The sequence below is a fragment of the Ctenopharyngodon idella genome, chromosome 7 (assembly GCF_019924925.1).
Source record: "Ctenopharyngodon idella isolate HZGC_01 chromosome 7, HZGC01, whole genome shotgun sequence".
NCBI lineage: Eukaryota > Metazoa > Chordata > Actinopteri > Cypriniformes > Xenocyprididae > Ctenopharyngodon > Ctenopharyngodon idella.
In genome coordinates, this window is record NC_067226.1 from 40,570,135 (window position 1) to 40,589,368 (window position 19,234).

At 34.4% G+C, this 19,234-nt stretch overlaps 2 protein-coding genes across 3 annotated transcripts; both read right to left on the bottom strand.

Annotated features, from left to right (window-relative positions):
- Positions 1–387: 387 nt before the first annotated feature.
- Positions 388–11,121, bottom strand: nsun6 (NOP2/Sun RNA methyltransferase 6). Its single transcript, XM_051899922.1, has 11 exons — positions 10,924–11,121; positions 10,749–10,828; positions 10,202–10,348; positions 8,380–8,453; positions 7,794–7,900; positions 4,661–4,814; positions 4,499–4,580; positions 3,052–3,171; positions 2,452–2,599; positions 1,743–1,868; positions 388–404 (listed from the first exon to the last, which is right to left on the bottom strand). Exons 2-10 carry the CDS (start codon positions 10,821–10,823, stop codon positions 1,861–1,863), a joined length of 915 nt encoding a protein of 304 aa, XP_051755882.1. The 5' UTR covers positions 10,824–10,828; positions 10,924–11,121; the 3' UTR covers positions 388–404; positions 1,743–1,860.
- A 1,316-nt stretch (positions 11,122–12,437) lies between these two features.
- On the bottom strand, positions 12,438–18,087 carry myl12.1 (myosin, light chain 12, genome duplicate 1). 2 transcript variants are annotated; one of them, XM_051900213.1, is made up of 4 exons: positions 17,821–18,087; positions 16,694–16,909; positions 15,147–15,308; positions 12,438–13,304 (listed from the first exon to the last, which is right to left on the bottom strand). In XM_051900213.1, the coding sequence occupies exons 2-4, from the start codon at positions 16,875–16,877 to the stop codon at positions 13,132–13,134; spliced, it is 519 nt and encodes a 172-aa protein (XP_051756173.1). In that variant the 5' UTR covers positions 16,878–16,909; positions 17,821–18,087; the 3' UTR covers positions 12,438–13,131. The 2 variants fall into 2 exon arrangements, with proteins under 2 accessions (XP_051756173.1, XP_051756174.1); XM_051900214.1 differs by lacking the exon at positions 17,821–18,087 and adding an exon at positions 17,565–17,757.
- Positions 18,088–19,234: the final 1,147 nt, after the last annotated feature.

Genomic DNA, 19,234 nt, shown 5'->3' on the forward strand with positions numbered 1-19,234 from the left:
CCATTTCCACGACTTTCAAAAAGAGGAAAATATAAAACGAGGTAGATTATTACAGATTCAAAGATTCATTGTTAGCCACTTGAGGTGACTGTCATGTTTAATGTCCTTTGCCTTATTTAAAGATCCGATAATAAAAAATCTTTGTTTACTTTCAGTTTTTGAGTACATCATATTTGTTCTGTTTTATCTAAACTCAAAAGTTTTCACTCCTTAAATAGTTTTCACAGTTCTGGGTTATAAAAAAAGTTTCTTGTTTTAGCAATGTCTTTCATCCTTACCTGTGGTTCTAATGTTAAACAGGGGAATGTCTTGAGAGCCCAGGCAACCTGCTCTTCATTCTCCGCAAGTGTCACAGTACAGGTACTATACACCAAAACACCTCCACGTTTTAACAAACGTACAGCCTGTAAACAAACGTGTATGAACAACAGACACAGTCTATAAGCTTTGAAAGACTTGCACTGTAACATGTAGGTACACAGCACCACCTTCTGTTCACTGACTTTAAGAAACATTTTCAATAGGTAGTTAAATAAAATGAGCTTGATGGCTTCAAACAGTGTCACTGTAATGTAAAACTAAAACAGTTTTGTTAATATAAATAAAGCTGAAAATATAAATATTAGATGTAACATGTAAACTTCAACTAAAACGATAATTAGAAATGTTGCTTTGGCAACTAACTGTAATTAAAAAAAATGTTGAAGGTGAAATACTAAAATTAATAAAACTGAAATAAAAATAATTTAAAGCTAAATAGAAATATTAAAAAAAAACTATAAATAGTGCACACTATAAAATATTAAAAATAAAAAAAATACATAAAAAATAAAAATGAGAAATATATATTAATAAATACTATACTAGTATATAAATAATAATACTACTGTACTTAACTTCAGAGACCTTCATTTATGGCGGTGATAAAGACACGGCAATGGCAAGAAGTAGCCTGACTAAGTATTTTAATAGCTGTTTTTTTCTTTCACTGTCAATGAGGTATTACCATAATTAGCTGGTTAACCGTTAACCGACAGTAAGAATTATGATCGATTAATAATACTATCAGTTAAACGGTTAAAAAGGTAAATTAAAGAAACACGCTACACATATCGGTCAGAATTGGGTTTTGAGAGAGAGAAAAAAACATACGTCGCGTATAAGTCACATTTCATTGTTACATTCAGAAAAAAGGTAAAATACTGGTAAATAAAGCAAATTATTTACAAATATTATAGACCAGCTCACATACCCCTCTCATTCGGCACGAAATCCAAATGTTTCCATATTCGCGATGTAACATTTGGTTGTTAAACTATGATTTATTATGTAAGCTAGGCTTTGTTCTTTTTATGTGGTTATTAGAACTTTGTACTTATGTTCTAATATCCGCATAAAATATCATTCTTCACAAGCAAATTGAGCAGTGTAACTTTTTATATGTTTGGTTGACTATTTTATTTTGATAATAAACAGGCTGCGATGTCAAGTTAGCAATGCTAGAATGGTAGGCTTGGATTCTGTATAACAGCGGAAAGAACTTAAAATACTCCATTTATGGTCTTACTTTATTTGTGTACACTCAATGTTTTGTAAATGCCATAAATTTGTATGTTGATTTTGCATTTTAAATTTAATAAAAGAATGTTATAAGCAGCAGATGCATGTTGCTGTGGAAACCACGGTAGCAAGAAGACATATTCTGGATAAGTAGGATCAGTAGATAAGTGTAATTGTATTACCGTAGTGAGGAGTTTTCTCTGTAAAGGCTGGTAGGAACAGACTTCTTTTAGACTCCAGCTGTAGGTCATGTTGGGCCTTTGACCCAGTCCACTGCAGGGAGCGTCTAATAATATCCGGTCAAAACTCTCCTCAGGATATGGGGGACCATCAACAAATATACACAAAATTGCAATTAGTAAGCGTACAAAAAGTAAATACATGTTATGTTCAGCCGAAAATCTGATTGAATCTGTAAATAAACCTTTTTATTAATAATACACTTGATGGTCAAAAGTTTGGCATGATTAGGTTTTTTCATGTTTGAAAGAAGTCTCTTATGCTCAACAAGCCTGCGTTTATTTGATTAAAAATATATTAAGAAATGTTTCTTGATCACTAAATCAGCATATTAGACTGAATTCTGAAGGATCATGTGACACTGAAGACTAAAGTAATTATGCTGAAAATTCAGCTTTGCATCACAGGAATTAATTACATTTTAAAATACATTCAAATGGTGAGCAGAAGAGATTCCATCAAAAACATTTTTTTTTTTTGAATAACTTAATTATTCAAAACGTTTGACCACCAGTGTATATAAAACTATAATTATATATCCATTTTATTCTATTGATTTCACTGTGAAAGATAAATTAAAAGCAGAAAGCTGACTATATAACTGACTGAATATTATGTTTGTAACACTGGTTTTAGACTACGGAGGCTTACCTGCACTGTATTCCTGAGCGGGGTCGGAGCTCACAGCATGTATGCTGTTACAGCAATATGCTTTAATACAGTCCAACTTCAGCATCTTTGCATTCTGAATTATCTTTTCCATTTTGGATCTGATTTTTTCCAAAGCCACAACAGTACCCTGTGGAGACACAGCAAAGATATATGAATTTGTGCTAACAATTTACATTTGTTAACATGAGTTAATGAATTAGCTAACATGAACTAACAATGAACAATATATATTTTTAAAGCATTTATTAATCTTTGTTTATGTTAGTAAATATCTAATTGTTTGTTGTTTGTTCATGTTATTTCACAGTGCATTATGAATTACAATATAGTTAACTAATGATAACAAATGAAACCTTATTGTAAAGTTTGTTTTCATCTAAGGCTACTTTTCCTTGCCAAAATGTAATAATAAAATGAGGGTTACAGGAAAAAAGGTTGTCATGATCACAGTTATGAATAACAAAACAAGTTATATGTTTTAATTGTAAGAGTTGTAGTATTTGTTCAAATTATTGTAGATTACTGTTTCTAGGACACTTATCACAAACTGTCCTTACATAATTGCTAAAACACACTTGCCTGGTTTCCCATAAGAGAAGCAATGTGTGTCGTCTTTCCTCCAGGAGCGGCACACATGTCAAGGATTCGCTCTCCAGGACGAGGTCCTAAAACATGCCCCACGACCACTGACGGCAGGTTCTGTATGAAAAAAATGCAAACACATCAATTCACAAAGACACCTCGATTTGTATGCATACATGGCTGGAAGGTGTTATTTAAAAAACACACATATCGCTCATACGCAGAGATTGAAGATCGCGCTGCGCACACACAGAAACTCTCGATAATTAATTCAAATAAATACTATAATTCATTCATTCAAAAAAATTTAATCTTACCACAATACTTTATCTCTGTCTGATTTAAAGCAGGCAGAATGCAGAATGCTAAGGACAAAAGTATCAGGACACCTGACCATTATACCCACAGTTACTCGATATCACATTCTACATACATAGACATTAATATGGAGTTGGTCCCCCCCTTTGCAGCTATAACAGCTTCCAATCTTCTGGGAAGGTTTCTTCCAGATCTTCCAATCTTTCCACAAGATTTTGGAGTGTTTCTGTGGGAGTGTTAATGTGTGCCCATTCATCCAGTAGAACATTTGTGAGGTCAAGCACTGATGTTGAACGAGAAATGTCTTGGTATGCTGAAGCATTGATATTTCCCTTCACTGGATGTAAGGGGCCAAGCCCAACCCCTGAAAAAAAAAGCTATACCATTATCCCTCCTCTACCAAACTTTACAGTTGGCTCAATGCAGTTAGGCAGGTAACATTCTCCTGGTATCCGCCAAACCCAGACTGCAAACCCATTAAACCGCAAACAGAGAAGCATGATTTGTCACTCCACAGATCACGTTTCAACTGCTCCAAAGTCCAGTGGCAGTGTGCTTTACGTACTTAGGGACGTGCTCGGCCATGGAAACCCATTCCATGAAGCTCCCGCCGCACAGTTTTTGTGCTGATATTAATGCCAGTGGAAGTTTGGAACTCTTCAGCTATGGAATCAGCAGAGCGTTGATGAGTTTTACACACCATGCGCCTCAGCACTCGGTGACCACGCTCTGTGACTTTATGTGGTCTTCCACTTTGTGGCTGAGTTGCTGCTGTTCCTAAACACTTCCACTTTCCAATAATACCACTTACAGCTTACCGTGGATTATCTAGCAGAGATTAAGTTTCACAAGCTGACTTATTGCAAAGGTGGCATCCTATCACAGTACCACGCTTGAATTCACTGAGCTGTTCAGAATGACCCATTTTTTTTCACAAATGTTTGTAAATGCAGACTGCAAGGCTAGGTGCTTGATTTTATACACCTGTGGCAATGGGTCTGATTGAAAAATCTGAATTCACGGTGTGTCCCAATACTTTTGTCCATATAAGTATATAATATTTGTTAAAAATGGTAATGGCTACTAGGAATGGTAGTTATCTGAGACACAGAAACATGAAGGGTACCTGGAGAAAGACCTCATCTGTAAGAACACCATCAAAGGAAGGACTTTGATAGAGAGGCTCTGTCATTCTAATCGCAACACCCCTGAGTGACAAGAGACACACATTTATACACGTTAAAGTGAACTGGCTTTCAGCAGGGTAAAAAAAAAGAACTTGACTCACTTGACAGGTCCATCTGAGCAGAATAATTCTGAGCGATCCACCTCAGAAATCCCATTACCCAGAAATACCTTCTTGCCCTTGAACTCTTTGGCTCCACGTGTGCACTTCCCTTCAACATCAGAGAACACAGACACCATGTCGCCTGCTTTCATGTCTGAGACAGATGGATGCAACAAGGAAAACACATTGAAAATTTAACATTTTATTTAATCTAAATCAGATGTTCTCAAACTAAAGTATCATATGGCCCTTCAAAAAAAAATTGGGAATAAATAGGCAGGTCATACTAGATTATTAATTTATCAAAAGAAGCAAGTATTGATACATAGGTCACGTTCACACAGCAGCAGAATATGGTTGTCAGTCCTGTATTTGAGTCCTTCATATGGTTACCTTCACACACAGTTCAGTTATTTACAGGAGTAACAACCGCATTCTATAACCAAACTCACATCCGTACATTTTCAGGATTCACAACCACATTCTCGGAAAACCTGGTTACTGGTAATATACGGGCTTGACTCATGTTGCGTGTTCATACAGACAGTATTCGAGACGATACTGTAAGTTGCTGTTTGAACGGGACATGTCGAGACTCACATCTGTAAGTAAATGCGGTTGTCAATCCCAAAAACTGACAGTGTGGACAATAAAGCACACACAAAAAAAATGCCCTCAGAATATTGAGCATAATTGCTTCCAAGCAACTTGCCTACTAAAATGGGCGATGTTCTTGTATCTCCAACTGAATGCATTGTTTAAAGCATTGTTTTTGGGCAAAACATTAGTTTTTTTTGGTTTAACAGTTCTTTATTTTCAAAAATATCTAAGGATTCTTTGTAGCAACCTGTGTGTGTAACATTTGTGTAGCGTTTTATTTTCTTGACGTTTTTGTTATTCGATTGATTATACTATAATCCTCCCTAATTTATAATCATTTAATTATTCCATTTAATCATAATATATTATTTATCATATCATATTCTTTTCTATATGTTGTTCACTATGTATTTTCAGTGTCTTTAAAAATAAACCTTTTCAAGAATCACCTCTGGACAACAATCAGGTTTAATTTGTCTACATTAGTTCACAACATTAGTTAACATGAACTAACAATAAACAAGACTTCTACAGCATTATTAATCTTAATTAGTTAATCTTAACATTTATTAATACATTTTTAAGATCAAAAGATATTTTGGTAACACTTTACAATAAGGTTTCATTAGTTAACATTAGTTAACTACATTAGTTAACATGAACTAATAATAAATGGCACTTCTACAGCATTTATTAATCATTTTTAATTTCATTTATTAATCATTTAAATGTTAATTTTTAACATTTACTAATACATTATTAAAAATGTATTAGAGTTGTATTTGTTAACATTAGTTAATGTAGTGGAAGTAACATGAACAAACTATGAACAGCTTTATTTTTATTAACTAACGTTAACAAAGATTAACAAATATTGTAACAAATGTATTGCTCAGGGTTAGTTCATGCTAGTTAATACATTAATTAATGCTAACAAATGAAACATTGTAAAGTGTTACCGATATTTCTGTTAAAGGGTTAGTTCACCCAAAAATTAAAATTACTCACCCTCATGTCGTTCCAAACCGTTAAGACCATCTTCGGAACACAAATTCAGATATTTTTGATGAAATCCAAGAGGCTTTTTTTATCCTCAATAGAAAGCAACGAAATTACCACATTCAAGGCCCAGCGCTATTTATGTCCAGCGCTTCCGTGTTTACGTCCGAATGCCGGCTCAGTATTGGCCGAACTGTTCACGTGAGCAGCACAATGCATGCGTGTGATGCTGACGCAGGAGCTGGCCAATACTGAGCCGGCATTCTGACGTAGTACACGGAAGCGCTGGACATAAACAGCATAGGAGAATGACAGGGGGGAGACGAATTTGTTGAATAAAGTCTTTACTTTGTTTTGTTTTTGCACACAAAAAGTATTCTTGTTGCTTCATAACATTAAGGTTGAACCACTGTAGTCACGTTGACTATTTTAACAATGTCTTTAGTACCTTTCTGGACCTTGAATGTGGTAATTTCATTGCTTTCTATGGAGGATAAAAAAAAAACTCTCAGATTTCATCAAAATATCTTAATTTGTGTTCCGAAGATGAATGAAGGTCTCACGGGTATGAAACGACATGAGGGTGAGCAGTAATGAGCAGCAGAACTTTTATTATGCCGCAGTCCCCGCTGCTGCTTTTGCGGTCATGAGTATGAGGTAACACAGCTCAGCTCTGCTCATATTAGATACATTTGAGTGTGTTGAAAATGATGTTATAACGTTACTCTGTGCGTTCGCTCGGTGGCTGCTGTGAGACACTTGTTACACACTGCTGTGAACTAGATCGATTTTAGAATATCATATTAAATGCTGGATGGCTTGTGTTGATAAATGGCATGCAATTAATTTTAAAATGTATTGTACGATGGAGAAAATTCTGTATTACTGTTACTAAAAATAAAGCTGCATCTGATTATGCTATGTTAGCATGGTAAAGCATGGTACTCGCAAAAAAAAATCAAGAAAATTAGATTTAAACAATAAGACTAAATGTGTTGAGCTATATAACAATTAATTTTCTGTCTATAAATGTAACCAAACAGTTGTTCCCTTCTCTATTAAAACATGTAAATATTAAAGTGTCTTTGGTGTTTCCATGGTTTCTACAAAATAAAAACTGGAAACTGAGGGTAACGCGGGTATGACGCAATTGACACGCGACTCCTCACACGTCCCGGAGCCTTGGTTAAAATTGCAATTTTCTCACGATTTACAAATAGTTGGAAATATTTGGGATATTGTAAGTACTCAAGTGAACAAAATATATAACACTGGCCTAGTGGTTTTTGGATATTTTACTGCAAAATTCTTACATATTGCACCTTTAATGCACTGTGAACTAACATAAACATTTTTAATAACTAACATTAATAAAGGTTAATAAATACTGTAAAAAATATATTGCTCGTTGTTAGTTCATGTTAGTTAATGCATTAACTCTATGTTAACAAATTAAACCATATTGTAAAGTGTTACCAATAATACTTCAAGTACATTAGAAAGATGCAAAGTGACACGTGTATGTGCTGCTCACACTTTGGCGTGCTGAGGATGCCAGGCGTGAATACGTGAGCACCTCGAAGAACAGCATTGCCACACTGAGCGCCAACTATAACTTCAGAGGCCAGCAAATCCACGTGCCTGCAGAACAGGGTTGACAGAAGCATGCACACAAATGAAGAGCCACTATATTGTTGTACAGTGTTAGAGGCCGTTTACAAAGAATGATTTTTTTCAATTCCACAGCACTACTTTTCCATTGTTTTTCTATGTAAACGCGCACTACATGGACATATTTGACTGTTGCACTGGCATTTTGAGTCTTTTGCAGTGTCTCACACACGACATGCCATTCTAAAAACAGGGCGCTCAAGTTAAAATAAGTTCAAATGCGTCTCTAGACCTTGCTTTTTTTGTTCCATTGACCTGCGTCTCAAGTTTTTAACTGCAGAAACGCTTTCTGTGTGAATAGCCCTATAAGCTTCTGAGAGAAAAGATGTCATGCCAATGATCAGCTCATCATTATCATGTTAGACCTTAAATACAGTACTATTTTAAAAACAATAAGTAAGACAGAGAATACAAGCATTCTCTAATATTCCACTATATTCTCAGCATACCTTGGGCCGTGGACTGGAAGCAGTAGAACATCTGGAAGCTGTGGGTGAGTGTAAACAACTGGAGCTCTTTTCTGCTGCAAAGAGACATGACATTGAGATCATTAAAAAAAGGTCCTGAAAATCATTCAGAATGAAATATATTTAAATATACATTTTAATCAACCCTTCAGACTTTTGCTTATAGTTACACTGATTGATTCACAGCACCATACAGTGACCCCCAAAACTATTCACTTTACTACTAAATGTAATTACTTTTAACCAACCAAGTGGATGTATGTGGATGTTTAATATTTAAATACTTGCATGTTTACAGTTCTCTGATGTCAGTTAATGGTCACATGATATGCTAGTAAACAAAGAAAATACTTAATTTTTATTAGTAAGTTTTATTTTAATTGTTTTTAATTCATTCTGACTTTTTTTCTTCACAATTGTGATTTTATATCTCACAATTCTTTTTCTCACAGAATTGTGTTTATTCGCAATATCTCACAATTCTAAGAAAAAAGATATAAACTCACAATTCTGATTTTCCCCCCACTATTGTGAGTTTATATCTTACAATATCTTGTGAGTTTACGTTTCACAATTTTTATTTTTTTTCCTCCAAATTCTGAGTTTACATCTTGCAATTGTCTTTTGATTGTTTTTTCACCACAAAATAACAAAAAGGGGGTAATTGTAACTTTATATCTCATAATTCTGACTTTTCTTCTCAGAATTACGAGTTTATATCTAGCAATTCTGACTTTTTTTTTCTCAGAATTGATTTAAAAAGTCGCAATTACCTTTTTTCTTTTTTACGGAAACAAGCTTCCATAGTAAGATGTAGGGCCTGTACCATGAAGCCGGATTAGCTGGCTAGCCAGTTAAGTTTCAGATTAGTTTGTGCCAATCCTGGGTTTTAGGTACCATGAAAGTGACTTGGCTTTTAGCGGTGTTCATCACCATAGTAACTTACGTTCCACAGCTAACCTGCTCCGGGACAGGTTATGTTCTGGGTAAGAGATCTCAAACCGAAATTGGACCAATCAGATGTGAGCAAAGTGACACTGACACATCCAACGCAATAAAGTCCCTCCCCCAGTTTCTCTTCCTCCAAATTAAAGATCACTATATAGTGAAAACAAATATTTAACGATGAAATTGTCTTGCTTTAATGATTTATAGAATTATTTTATGATTTATATATGATTTAAATAATTATTATATAATCTATATTATTAATCCATTTCACACAAGCAATTTTAGTTTAACAGTTATTATTAAGCATTTATTTTAAATAAATATTAATATATACAGATCATATGTAAGCTGTAGAATCAACAGATAACTCTTTAAAAATGACTACATAAGCTTACATGTTTGAGTCTCTATTGCTGTATATAATAAACTATATAAACCCTTGACAATTTTCACTTGCTCTGATCGAGTAAGATAATTTCTTTTATTTTTCTAATTTAGTCAAGTTTCTTCTTTAGTGTAAATGCGTTTAAATTCATCATTTTCTTCAGCAAAAGAGTTTTGAATCGCGTTGACTCTCTCGCGAGAAGTAAATCACAGTTTCTTTCTGTTGCAAGGCATGTGATTGGCTGTTTGCCACTGATGTCACGCATTCATGTGCACACGCTCCACAAACTCAGGATCAAAGCCTGAGTTGACAGAGAAAGTTGATGATCAGCATCATGGTACCAACAAAGCCGGATTGGAGTGGTTTGGTTTTGTCAACTTGAAACTAATCCTATAACCCTGAGTTTGTTCAACTACCATCATGGTACAGGCCCGTAGTTTGTTTGTATGTGCACAAACAAACACGCACCTGTGCTAAATGTTGCTCCAGTCTATGCTGAATCTCCTGTAGTGGGTGCAGGTGTGTGCTGGCTCTCAGACAAGTGAACAAGGGTGGATGAGACAGACAGGACAGCAGAGCTTCAAACACCTCATCTTTATCAAGCTCAGACTCCACCTAAAAACAAACACACAAGAAAATATATGAGAACAGACATGCCACTGTGTTTTTTAAATGGCATGTATTGTAAACTTTGCCCGTGTCATGAGACAGAACATTTCGGTAACGCTTTATTTTAAGGTGATGTGCACGTTACATGTACTTACTATAGTAATAAAAGTAAATTATGCATAATTGCAAGCAACTAACCCTAAATCAAACCATAACCCTACAGTAAGTACATGTATAGTACTTAATTAATATGACTCAGTACTTGTTTGTGTAACTACACTGTAACAACGTCACCTTAAAATAAAGTGTAACCAACATTTCCATAAAATTCATTTGAAAAAAAAAAAAAAAAAAATTGCTTGACCTAAGAGGTCAATTAACATGGATTTGACTTAAAAGTGCCAACCTCTTTTCCTCTATAAACATTGCTAAGATGTTCTCGCACTTCTGGCTTCATGGAAAGCTGAGGGAAAACTGACATCGTGTCTCATGTGGGGAAACATAAAAAGTCATTAGTATTAGTTGTAAAACAACTCAGTCAGTCCTACAGTCTTTGACATTGCCATGTAATAAACACTTACAGTATACGCGCTCCTGTTCAAAAACAACTAGATAGAAATCAACAGGAAGCAAGCGTAAAATAAAGACCACGTAAATAAAGACCACGTGCGAGATATTTCAGAGCAACATATGAAAAGCGTGTTTTGACTCAGACATTTTTGTATGTTTCTAAAAAAAAAAAAAAAAAAAACGGACATAAGCTCGTATACGTTTTGAACTCGTACCGGCTAATTTTAATCAGAACAGAAGTAAACATTTTTTTAGTTCTTCTTCTTTTTATTTTGTCGCATTTGCGGCGTATGCACATACCGCCACCTATCGATCGGTCCAGTCATGTGAGCTATCATATATATCTGAAAAAAAAAAAAAAAAAAAGAGGCAAAGCAAATAACTTTAACATGTCCTGATACCAGCTCTCTTTCTTGTCTCATTATTAAGGGTGTCACAATATATCGCAATACAAAAATGCAACAATATGTATCGTGGATAGTGACGATATGTATTGTGTATAGTTCACCCGAAATGAAAATTACTGTGAGAAAAAATTCAAGTTTACAGAGTTTTAGTGTCAGTACTACATTAAACTAATATATATATAATTTTGAATATAATGTATAATAATGCAATGGGGGGATATTTGTGGGTCCTGATAATGCCAAATGTGGCCAACATTATTTAAAATATTCTAGTCAGTGACAGAGTGCAAGCATACTCTTGTATATTTCTTGTATAATCTTGTATTTTCAGCTTCAGAATCATGAATATTTTTATTCTGGTGTCACCACCATTGTCCTGTGCATTGGATTACCAGCACCAAGTCCAAGCCTATTCATTTTCACCCCTATTATAATACCAAATTTAGCATTTTAATCAAAAGTACATTTTTTGTTAACCGTTTACCATGTCTTGGAGAATCACAATAATATTGTATCGTGATATGTATCGAATCGTGACATAAGGGTATCGTTACACCCCTACTCATTATTCGCAAAAATTTTGGCAGAATAAAATATTTTATAATATTCATGACATTTAATAGTAATTTAAAATAATATTGATATAATTTTTTTTTTTTACTATTTATACATACATACTTTTAAAATCCAAAAGTCCCTTAGACTTGGAGAAGCAATAAAACTGAGAGTAATCACAACGCATACGGATTTGCTTTTGTCATTTACAGTGCTTCTTAAAGTTACAATCTTGTACCTTTGTGTTTTGTCTGATTTTTTAATACTTTTTGCTTCAAATCAAAGTTTATTTTCTCAGCTAATGTGAAAATTCTTAAAGCATCTGCACATGAAAATTGACTCAGTGAATTTTTTTTCCTTCAGGCCTATTTGAAAACTACTGGTATGTGTGTTTGGAGCAGGGTTGGAACTAAACTCTACAGGACTGCAGCCCTCCAGGAATTAAGTTTGACACCCCTGGTCTAAACAGAATTAATATGTATCAGCACTGCACTGTACTCATAATTACATCAAGACCGAAAACACTGACATAATTAAAAAAAAAAAAAAAAAAAACAAGAAACTGCACATCAAAATGTTTTATTAAGAGAGATTTATTCAAAATACTTAATATTATCAGATGTAAAAATTCAGTTAGGCGATGAAATCAAATGAGATCAAATGCATCTAAATATATCAACATGTTCACATTTTTTACTGTCTGATTAAACAAAAACAAGACTGTCTTAGAGGTCTGAGATAACTTACCTGTGTGCGACTAGCTAAATGTAACTACAAAGTTACACTTGGTTATAAAAACCTTAGAGATGGACAAAATATACCAAAACATGATCCATGAGAGCCCTATACTTACAAAATACTTTCACCAATTAATAGTAAGGTGTGACGAATAAAGTGGAATTTGTTCCAACTGGCATACACCAAAAAACAAAACACTTTCACACAAATGTTAGGGAAAAAAAAAACATTTAAACCTCAAAAAAAAAAAAAAAAAAAAAAAGTGATTTTGACAGCCCAAACCATGAGGATTTAAGTATTAGAGTGGCATGACTTTCTGTGATACTGTATGATAACCCATTCAAAACATGAGGTCTAGTGAGTTGTGTAGAGTGAACACTTAATTTTCATACACACAAATACAGCAAGAACAGAGTTAAAGTTGGGTTCTCAAGGGGACTCCAGATGAACGGGACAGCACAGGATTTTACTAGGCTAAAAAGGGATTTTTAAAAGGATGCAGGGTGTTTTCTTGTTTTTTTAATCGTCCTTGTCTTTGGCTCCATGTTTAAGAATACGGGTGAACTCCACGTAGTTGAAGTTGCTCTTTTTATCAATTGGCGCTTCTCTGAAGAGCTCGTCGACTTCTTCATCTGTGAATCGATCGCCCATAGTGGTCAGAAGTTCTCTCAGATAGTCCTCCTGAATGAAGCCTACGGGGAGAAAGAATCAAATGATCCTCTTAGTCCAGAGACAATCTGGTGATTTGGTAAAAGGAATGTCTGTAAAGTCTGTAATTTTCTTTCCTCAGCATTTTAATATTTTAGTAATGCAGTTATGAAGAGAACCTGAGTATAACTCTTCACACTCAAAAAGATTTATATGTATTTAAATTGCATATAAAATTTCCAGTTAACAAACTAATAATCTTAATGTGACGCATACTTTTCAGTCATACATTAAGGTAAGATTTCTACAATAGTACATATAAACTGAATGGGCCTCATTCATTAAACTTTTGTAAATATATTTGCAAGTAAAACTCAACTCTGGATTCACAAATGCTTCGTAAACATCAGATTTGATAGTGTGTGTATGTTAATGAATTCCAATCATTTGTAAATAGGGCGTGCTCATTCACAATTAGCATTATCCCTGCCTATGAATTACAACTATGCAAATTACATGTCCAGGAATGCTGTGGAAACTTCTGGACTCCTTTCTCAGGTTTGGCTCCATTATATTGCATAAATGCAAAATTAGACTAATAGGTCATATACCCAACAATAAATATTCAACTAAAGTGTGTCCGCCAATGCGTTTTTAGCCAGCTGTAAAAATGCCAGGTTCTCTTCTGGAAATGGCCAGCTGGTGGCGCTTGAGAGCACTTTGGAGGCGCAGCGTTTTTCCAGCTGAGACGCTTTGGTTGCTATGACTTAGAACGTGTTACTAGCAGTGTTGGGGGTAATGCATTACAAGTAACTTGAGTTACGTATTCAGATTACTTTTTCAAGTAACTAGTAAAGTAACGCATTACTTTTTCAATTAACAACAATATATCTAAGTTACTTTTTCAAATAAGTAATGCAAGTTAATTTTTCACATTTACTGACTGACAGCTATCCTGTCCACGGTAACAATGGTTACTATTATCTCATTTTGAAGAACTTTACTGAATATAAAAATTCAGTAACCAGCAATATTAACTTCATTGTTATTCGGTTGTTGTACAAGCAGGATGAGGCAGTTGGTCGGTGTAGTATTTGTCCCGCCCCTCCTCCACTGTGATTGGACAGCTGGGTAAAAAGGGACAGTGATAAGCACTGCATTTTACCCAAAGAGTTGAAAACTGTTCAACTTAGGTACCAAAAAAAAAAAAAAAAAAAAAAAAAAGGACAGGGCATAAAAACTCATGAAATATTATTATGCTACATAGTGCATCAAAATGCAGTGTTATCAGTTTGCCTAAAAAAACTCACAACGTTCAAATGTTTTACGCGCCGTATGCGCAATGCGAAAATTTACATCAGAATGGCTTTATGAATGATTTACACCAAAATTTGTTCTGCTCGTGTTTCATGAATGAGGCCCAATGTGTTTTAAATGCACACTAACCCAGGCTTATACATTTACCAACAATAAATCCAATTTGTTTCAATATCAAGTATTTTACAATTTTATAATTAACAGACTTATGTTGATTCTTGAAATTTAAATGCATTTTGAAAATATGATTTTATGATTTAAAAATCAAATAGATGTAAAAACAGTTGTTAATAAACTTTTTTTTGTTGTTTTTTCATCTTTTATTTTTAATTCCAGAAACCCATTTGATTTATTTATGACTGACAAATATGCATCACATTAAATTTATTAGTTCATATTAAAACTACGAAATCCAAATTCATGGATATTTTAAATGCAATTCAAATCCATACATCTTGAATATAGGCCTACTTTTTTTTTTGAGTGCAGGACCCAGCTGTAATATTTAGCAATTAATTTTAAAGGGACTCAGTGGTGCCGAGCACAGTAATTAGAGACAATCTTTTCACCTGTTCCTTCCTCGTCAAAGCAGGCAAACGCATTACGAATGACTTCCTCTGGGTCTGTGCCATTAAGCTTCTCTCCAAACATGGTGAGGAACATCGTGAAGTTTATAGGCCCTGGAGCTTCTGTCATCATGGCCTCCAAATAATCTTCTGTTGGGTTCTTGCCTGAAACAGTGGAAAAACCGATTCATTCCACTATGCTGTGAAACTACACAGTCTACATAATGTCATTTACTTTTTAGATACATTTTTGTTGGCCAGGTAAATTTGCTCTTATACACGAACACATACACACACACAATGTGAAAAAATGTAGGGCTGTGAATACTTTCTGAATCCACTGTATATCAGTATTGTGATACAAAATTATTCAACATGATAGATTCTGATCATATTGCTTAACCCTATGAGCAGTTTGTAATGTACCATCAAGTAGCTTATATATATATATATATATATATATATATATATATATATATATATATATATATATATATATATATATATATATATATATATATAGGCTTTTTAAACCATTTTCTGAATATTTACTTTAATACTACTATTAGACACTGCTATTTGATGCCTGAAAAACTCAAAATGTTTTTATTTCTTTGGTTGCCTATAATTTGTTTCTTTATTCTTTATTTCGTTATTGACTTTGAGTAATTACTAGATAAAAACCTTTACTTGCTTGAAGGGTAGATGCTGTTGTTTAAATGTATTATTTATATAAACATAAATTATTAATAGCATATTTTCCACTGTGGTATCGACTTGGTATCAATCATTTTACTGGCAATGGTGAAATATTAGAGTCATGACAAGACAAGTTTTGGTTGCATGTACACAACATGATGAAAATGACATACTCATGGAAATTAAAATTGCTCGCAAGTCCACACATCAGATTCACAAACACATTAACACCTTCTACACAAACATTCATTAAATAAATAGTTCACCCAAAAATCATCACATAATTTACTCACCCTAATACCATCCTAGGTGTATATGACTTTTTTCAGCCGAACACACTCAGAGTTATATTAATATCCTGTCTCTTCCCAGCAGCAACAGTCGTACATGGATTACTTATATGATGGATGGATGGATGCACTTTTTGGAGCTTCAAAAACTTGGACACTTTTCAATGCCATTATAAAGCTGGGAAGAGCCAGGGTATTTTTAATAAAACTCTGATTGTGTTTGGTTTAAAGAAGAGAGTCATATACACCTAGGATGGCTTGAGGCGGAGTAAATTATGGGATAATTTTCATTTTTTGGGTGAACTATTCATTTAAGATGTGTTGTAATCTGGATCAGTCCTACAACAGTGATTAGAAGGAGAACTGTGCTATGCACATATATATCTCCGACATATTTAATCTTCCAAATGTCATCAGTTTCTCTAACATCTGCATTCTGGAGAATATATGATTAAACCGAAAACAATGGTTAATGAAATGCAAAACAAAAGCAAGAATTGTAAACCAACAGGGGAGTTTAAAGAGCACACACAGTGATCTTCAATGCTAGTAAAATCTTACCAAGAGAAGCAAGCATGTCATGAAGATCCTCCTTATCGACAAAACCATCACGGTTCTGGTCGATCATGTTGAATGCTTCCTTAAATTCCTGGATCTGTGACTGATCGAACATAGCAAAGACATTGGAAGTCGCACGCTGAGGGCGTTTCTTGGTTATCTTTGCCTTGGCACGTTTGCTCGACATTTTGGCTGGTTTTTTTTGGCTTTACCTACAAACTTAAAAAAGAAAAAAAGACATATCACACACACCCCCCAAAAACACTAAGATTCTTTTGCAAAAAGAATTGTGCATTCAAAAAAGTACAAGCACCAAGCTAAATTAAAAGACATCTACAATGTGACGCAATGCCATGTTTTAGTGACTCTGTAAAAGCAAACATGTCTTTTACTAATAATTGAGCAACTCTTTCCTCTAAAAGCAATATGCCTTGCATATGCCTATTGGAAATATGAAAACAAGATGGTATCTTCTAAAATGCCTACATATTTGTTTGGCGTGCTGAGGCAAGTCCACTGCATTACATAATCCATTTAAGACTTTGCTTATACTGGGACCTTAAGCTAAACTTTAGGAAAATTGTAAAAACAAAACAGGTACAATAGCTGCTTAATTTAATTTCAAAGGACAACGAATAACCGAGTCGCAATAAAGTCTGCGAAAGGAGGCCGGGCGTCTTCCGCATCATCATCATCATCATCACCATAGCCTACATTTGTGACCCATTTGATTTATTTATAGCACATTTAGTTACCGGGGACAGATCTATTTACAGTAATGATCAAAATAATTTTAGCATAATTTCGACGACAAGGTTAAACTAACCATAAAATGAGACAGGAAGGAAGTAAAAGCACTTTGGCATTAGCTTACATATTTTCCAATGTTAAACCAGGTTATACTGCAAATGGATAACATTTTTTAGGCAATATGTAAAGAGATTTTTAATCAGAACCGTCAGCAATCAGAGCACATCGTGGCTCGTTAAATCTCCCTGCCCGCATATAGGTTTAAGTGAACATTATGGAAATACACAGAATTTAAAAAATGAAATCTTATAAAGTAAACAATCCATGCGAACGGTCACATCAGATCAAAAATTTAAAAGAAAGAAAAATAATCGTCTTACCGAACACCCGAGATCGACAGCTGCGTTCAACCAACACCCAAACTTCCGGATTTCAGTGTCGCTTCCGCAAGCCTCGACCAGACCAACACAAAACTGTAAGGGTGTCACGGCTGAAAGACAAAGACTCACAAAGTCTGCAGTAACATGCACTAAACCGTAAGGAAATTAATTTAAATCGTTCTATACAATATCTAGACGTTTATCATGAAGATAAAATCTTTAATGAAGTATCATAAACAACATGCTGTTCCCGTTCTTCTTCAGCATTAGTTTCTCCAGACACACCCACAGACACGTAATCGCTCTTAAACATGACCATATACGGTTTGAAATCAATTTTTTTTTTCCTGTTCAGCCAATACACTGTTATGCTAATTTTTTTTTTTTTTTTTTTTTTTTTGGTCTAATGTTATCACACAAACCTGAAAAACCTAATGGTGATTTACAAAAAAAAAAAAAAAAGGGTAAAAGTCTGAAGGAAAAAAGTTTGGATGGATGTGCATGGTTAAATCATTTATAATAAATACTGCAATATTCCGTAAAAAATTCTTTTAAAATGGACAATTTTCATTTTATGGTGACTTTAAAACTTTATTGAAAAAAGGCACACCATATTATTGTAATACTGGTTGTACTTAAAATTTTGCGTGATTTATTTATTTTTTTTTACCAAAATCAGTTCAGCGGAAATCTCGCCCTGTAGATCATTTCATTGGTTAAAGGGATAGTTCACACAAAAATGAGAATTACAGCATGATTTACTCACCCTCAAGCCAATATAGGTGTATATGACTTTCTTCTTTCAGACAAATACAATCAGAGTTATATTAAATAATGTCCTGGCTCTTCCAAGCTTTATAATGGCAGTGAATAGGGGATGTGATTTTGAAGCCCATCCATCATAAAAGATATCCACATGACTCCGGGGGGCGAAGCGATGCATTTATGTAAGAAAAATATCCATATTTAAAACTTTAAAAATTAAAATAATTAGCTTCCGGCAGACGGCTGTATGCACGTCAACTTACGCCAAAAGAGTAACCCCTGACGTGATGTAGGAGTATCGTTAACTTTGACGCCTCTTGATGTTTAAACAAATATGGCTAGGCAACAAACTCAAGCTCCTCTTCTCTTATATGAAATCCTCCGTCATTTCTCTTTAAAATTTCCCGCTTTAGACTTCTAATTCGTGACCGGTGTTTTGTTTTGCTCTATCCTCTGAGCTTCCATGTTCATCATTACGTCAAGCGTCAGGTCAGAGTTCACTCTTTCGCCATAAATCGATGCGTACGGCCATCTGTCGGAAGCTAGTTATTTTAGTTTTTAAAAATTTTAAATATGGATATTTTTCTCACACAAACGCATCGCTTCGCTTCAGAAGGCCTTTGTTAACCCTCTGGAGCCGTGTGGATAT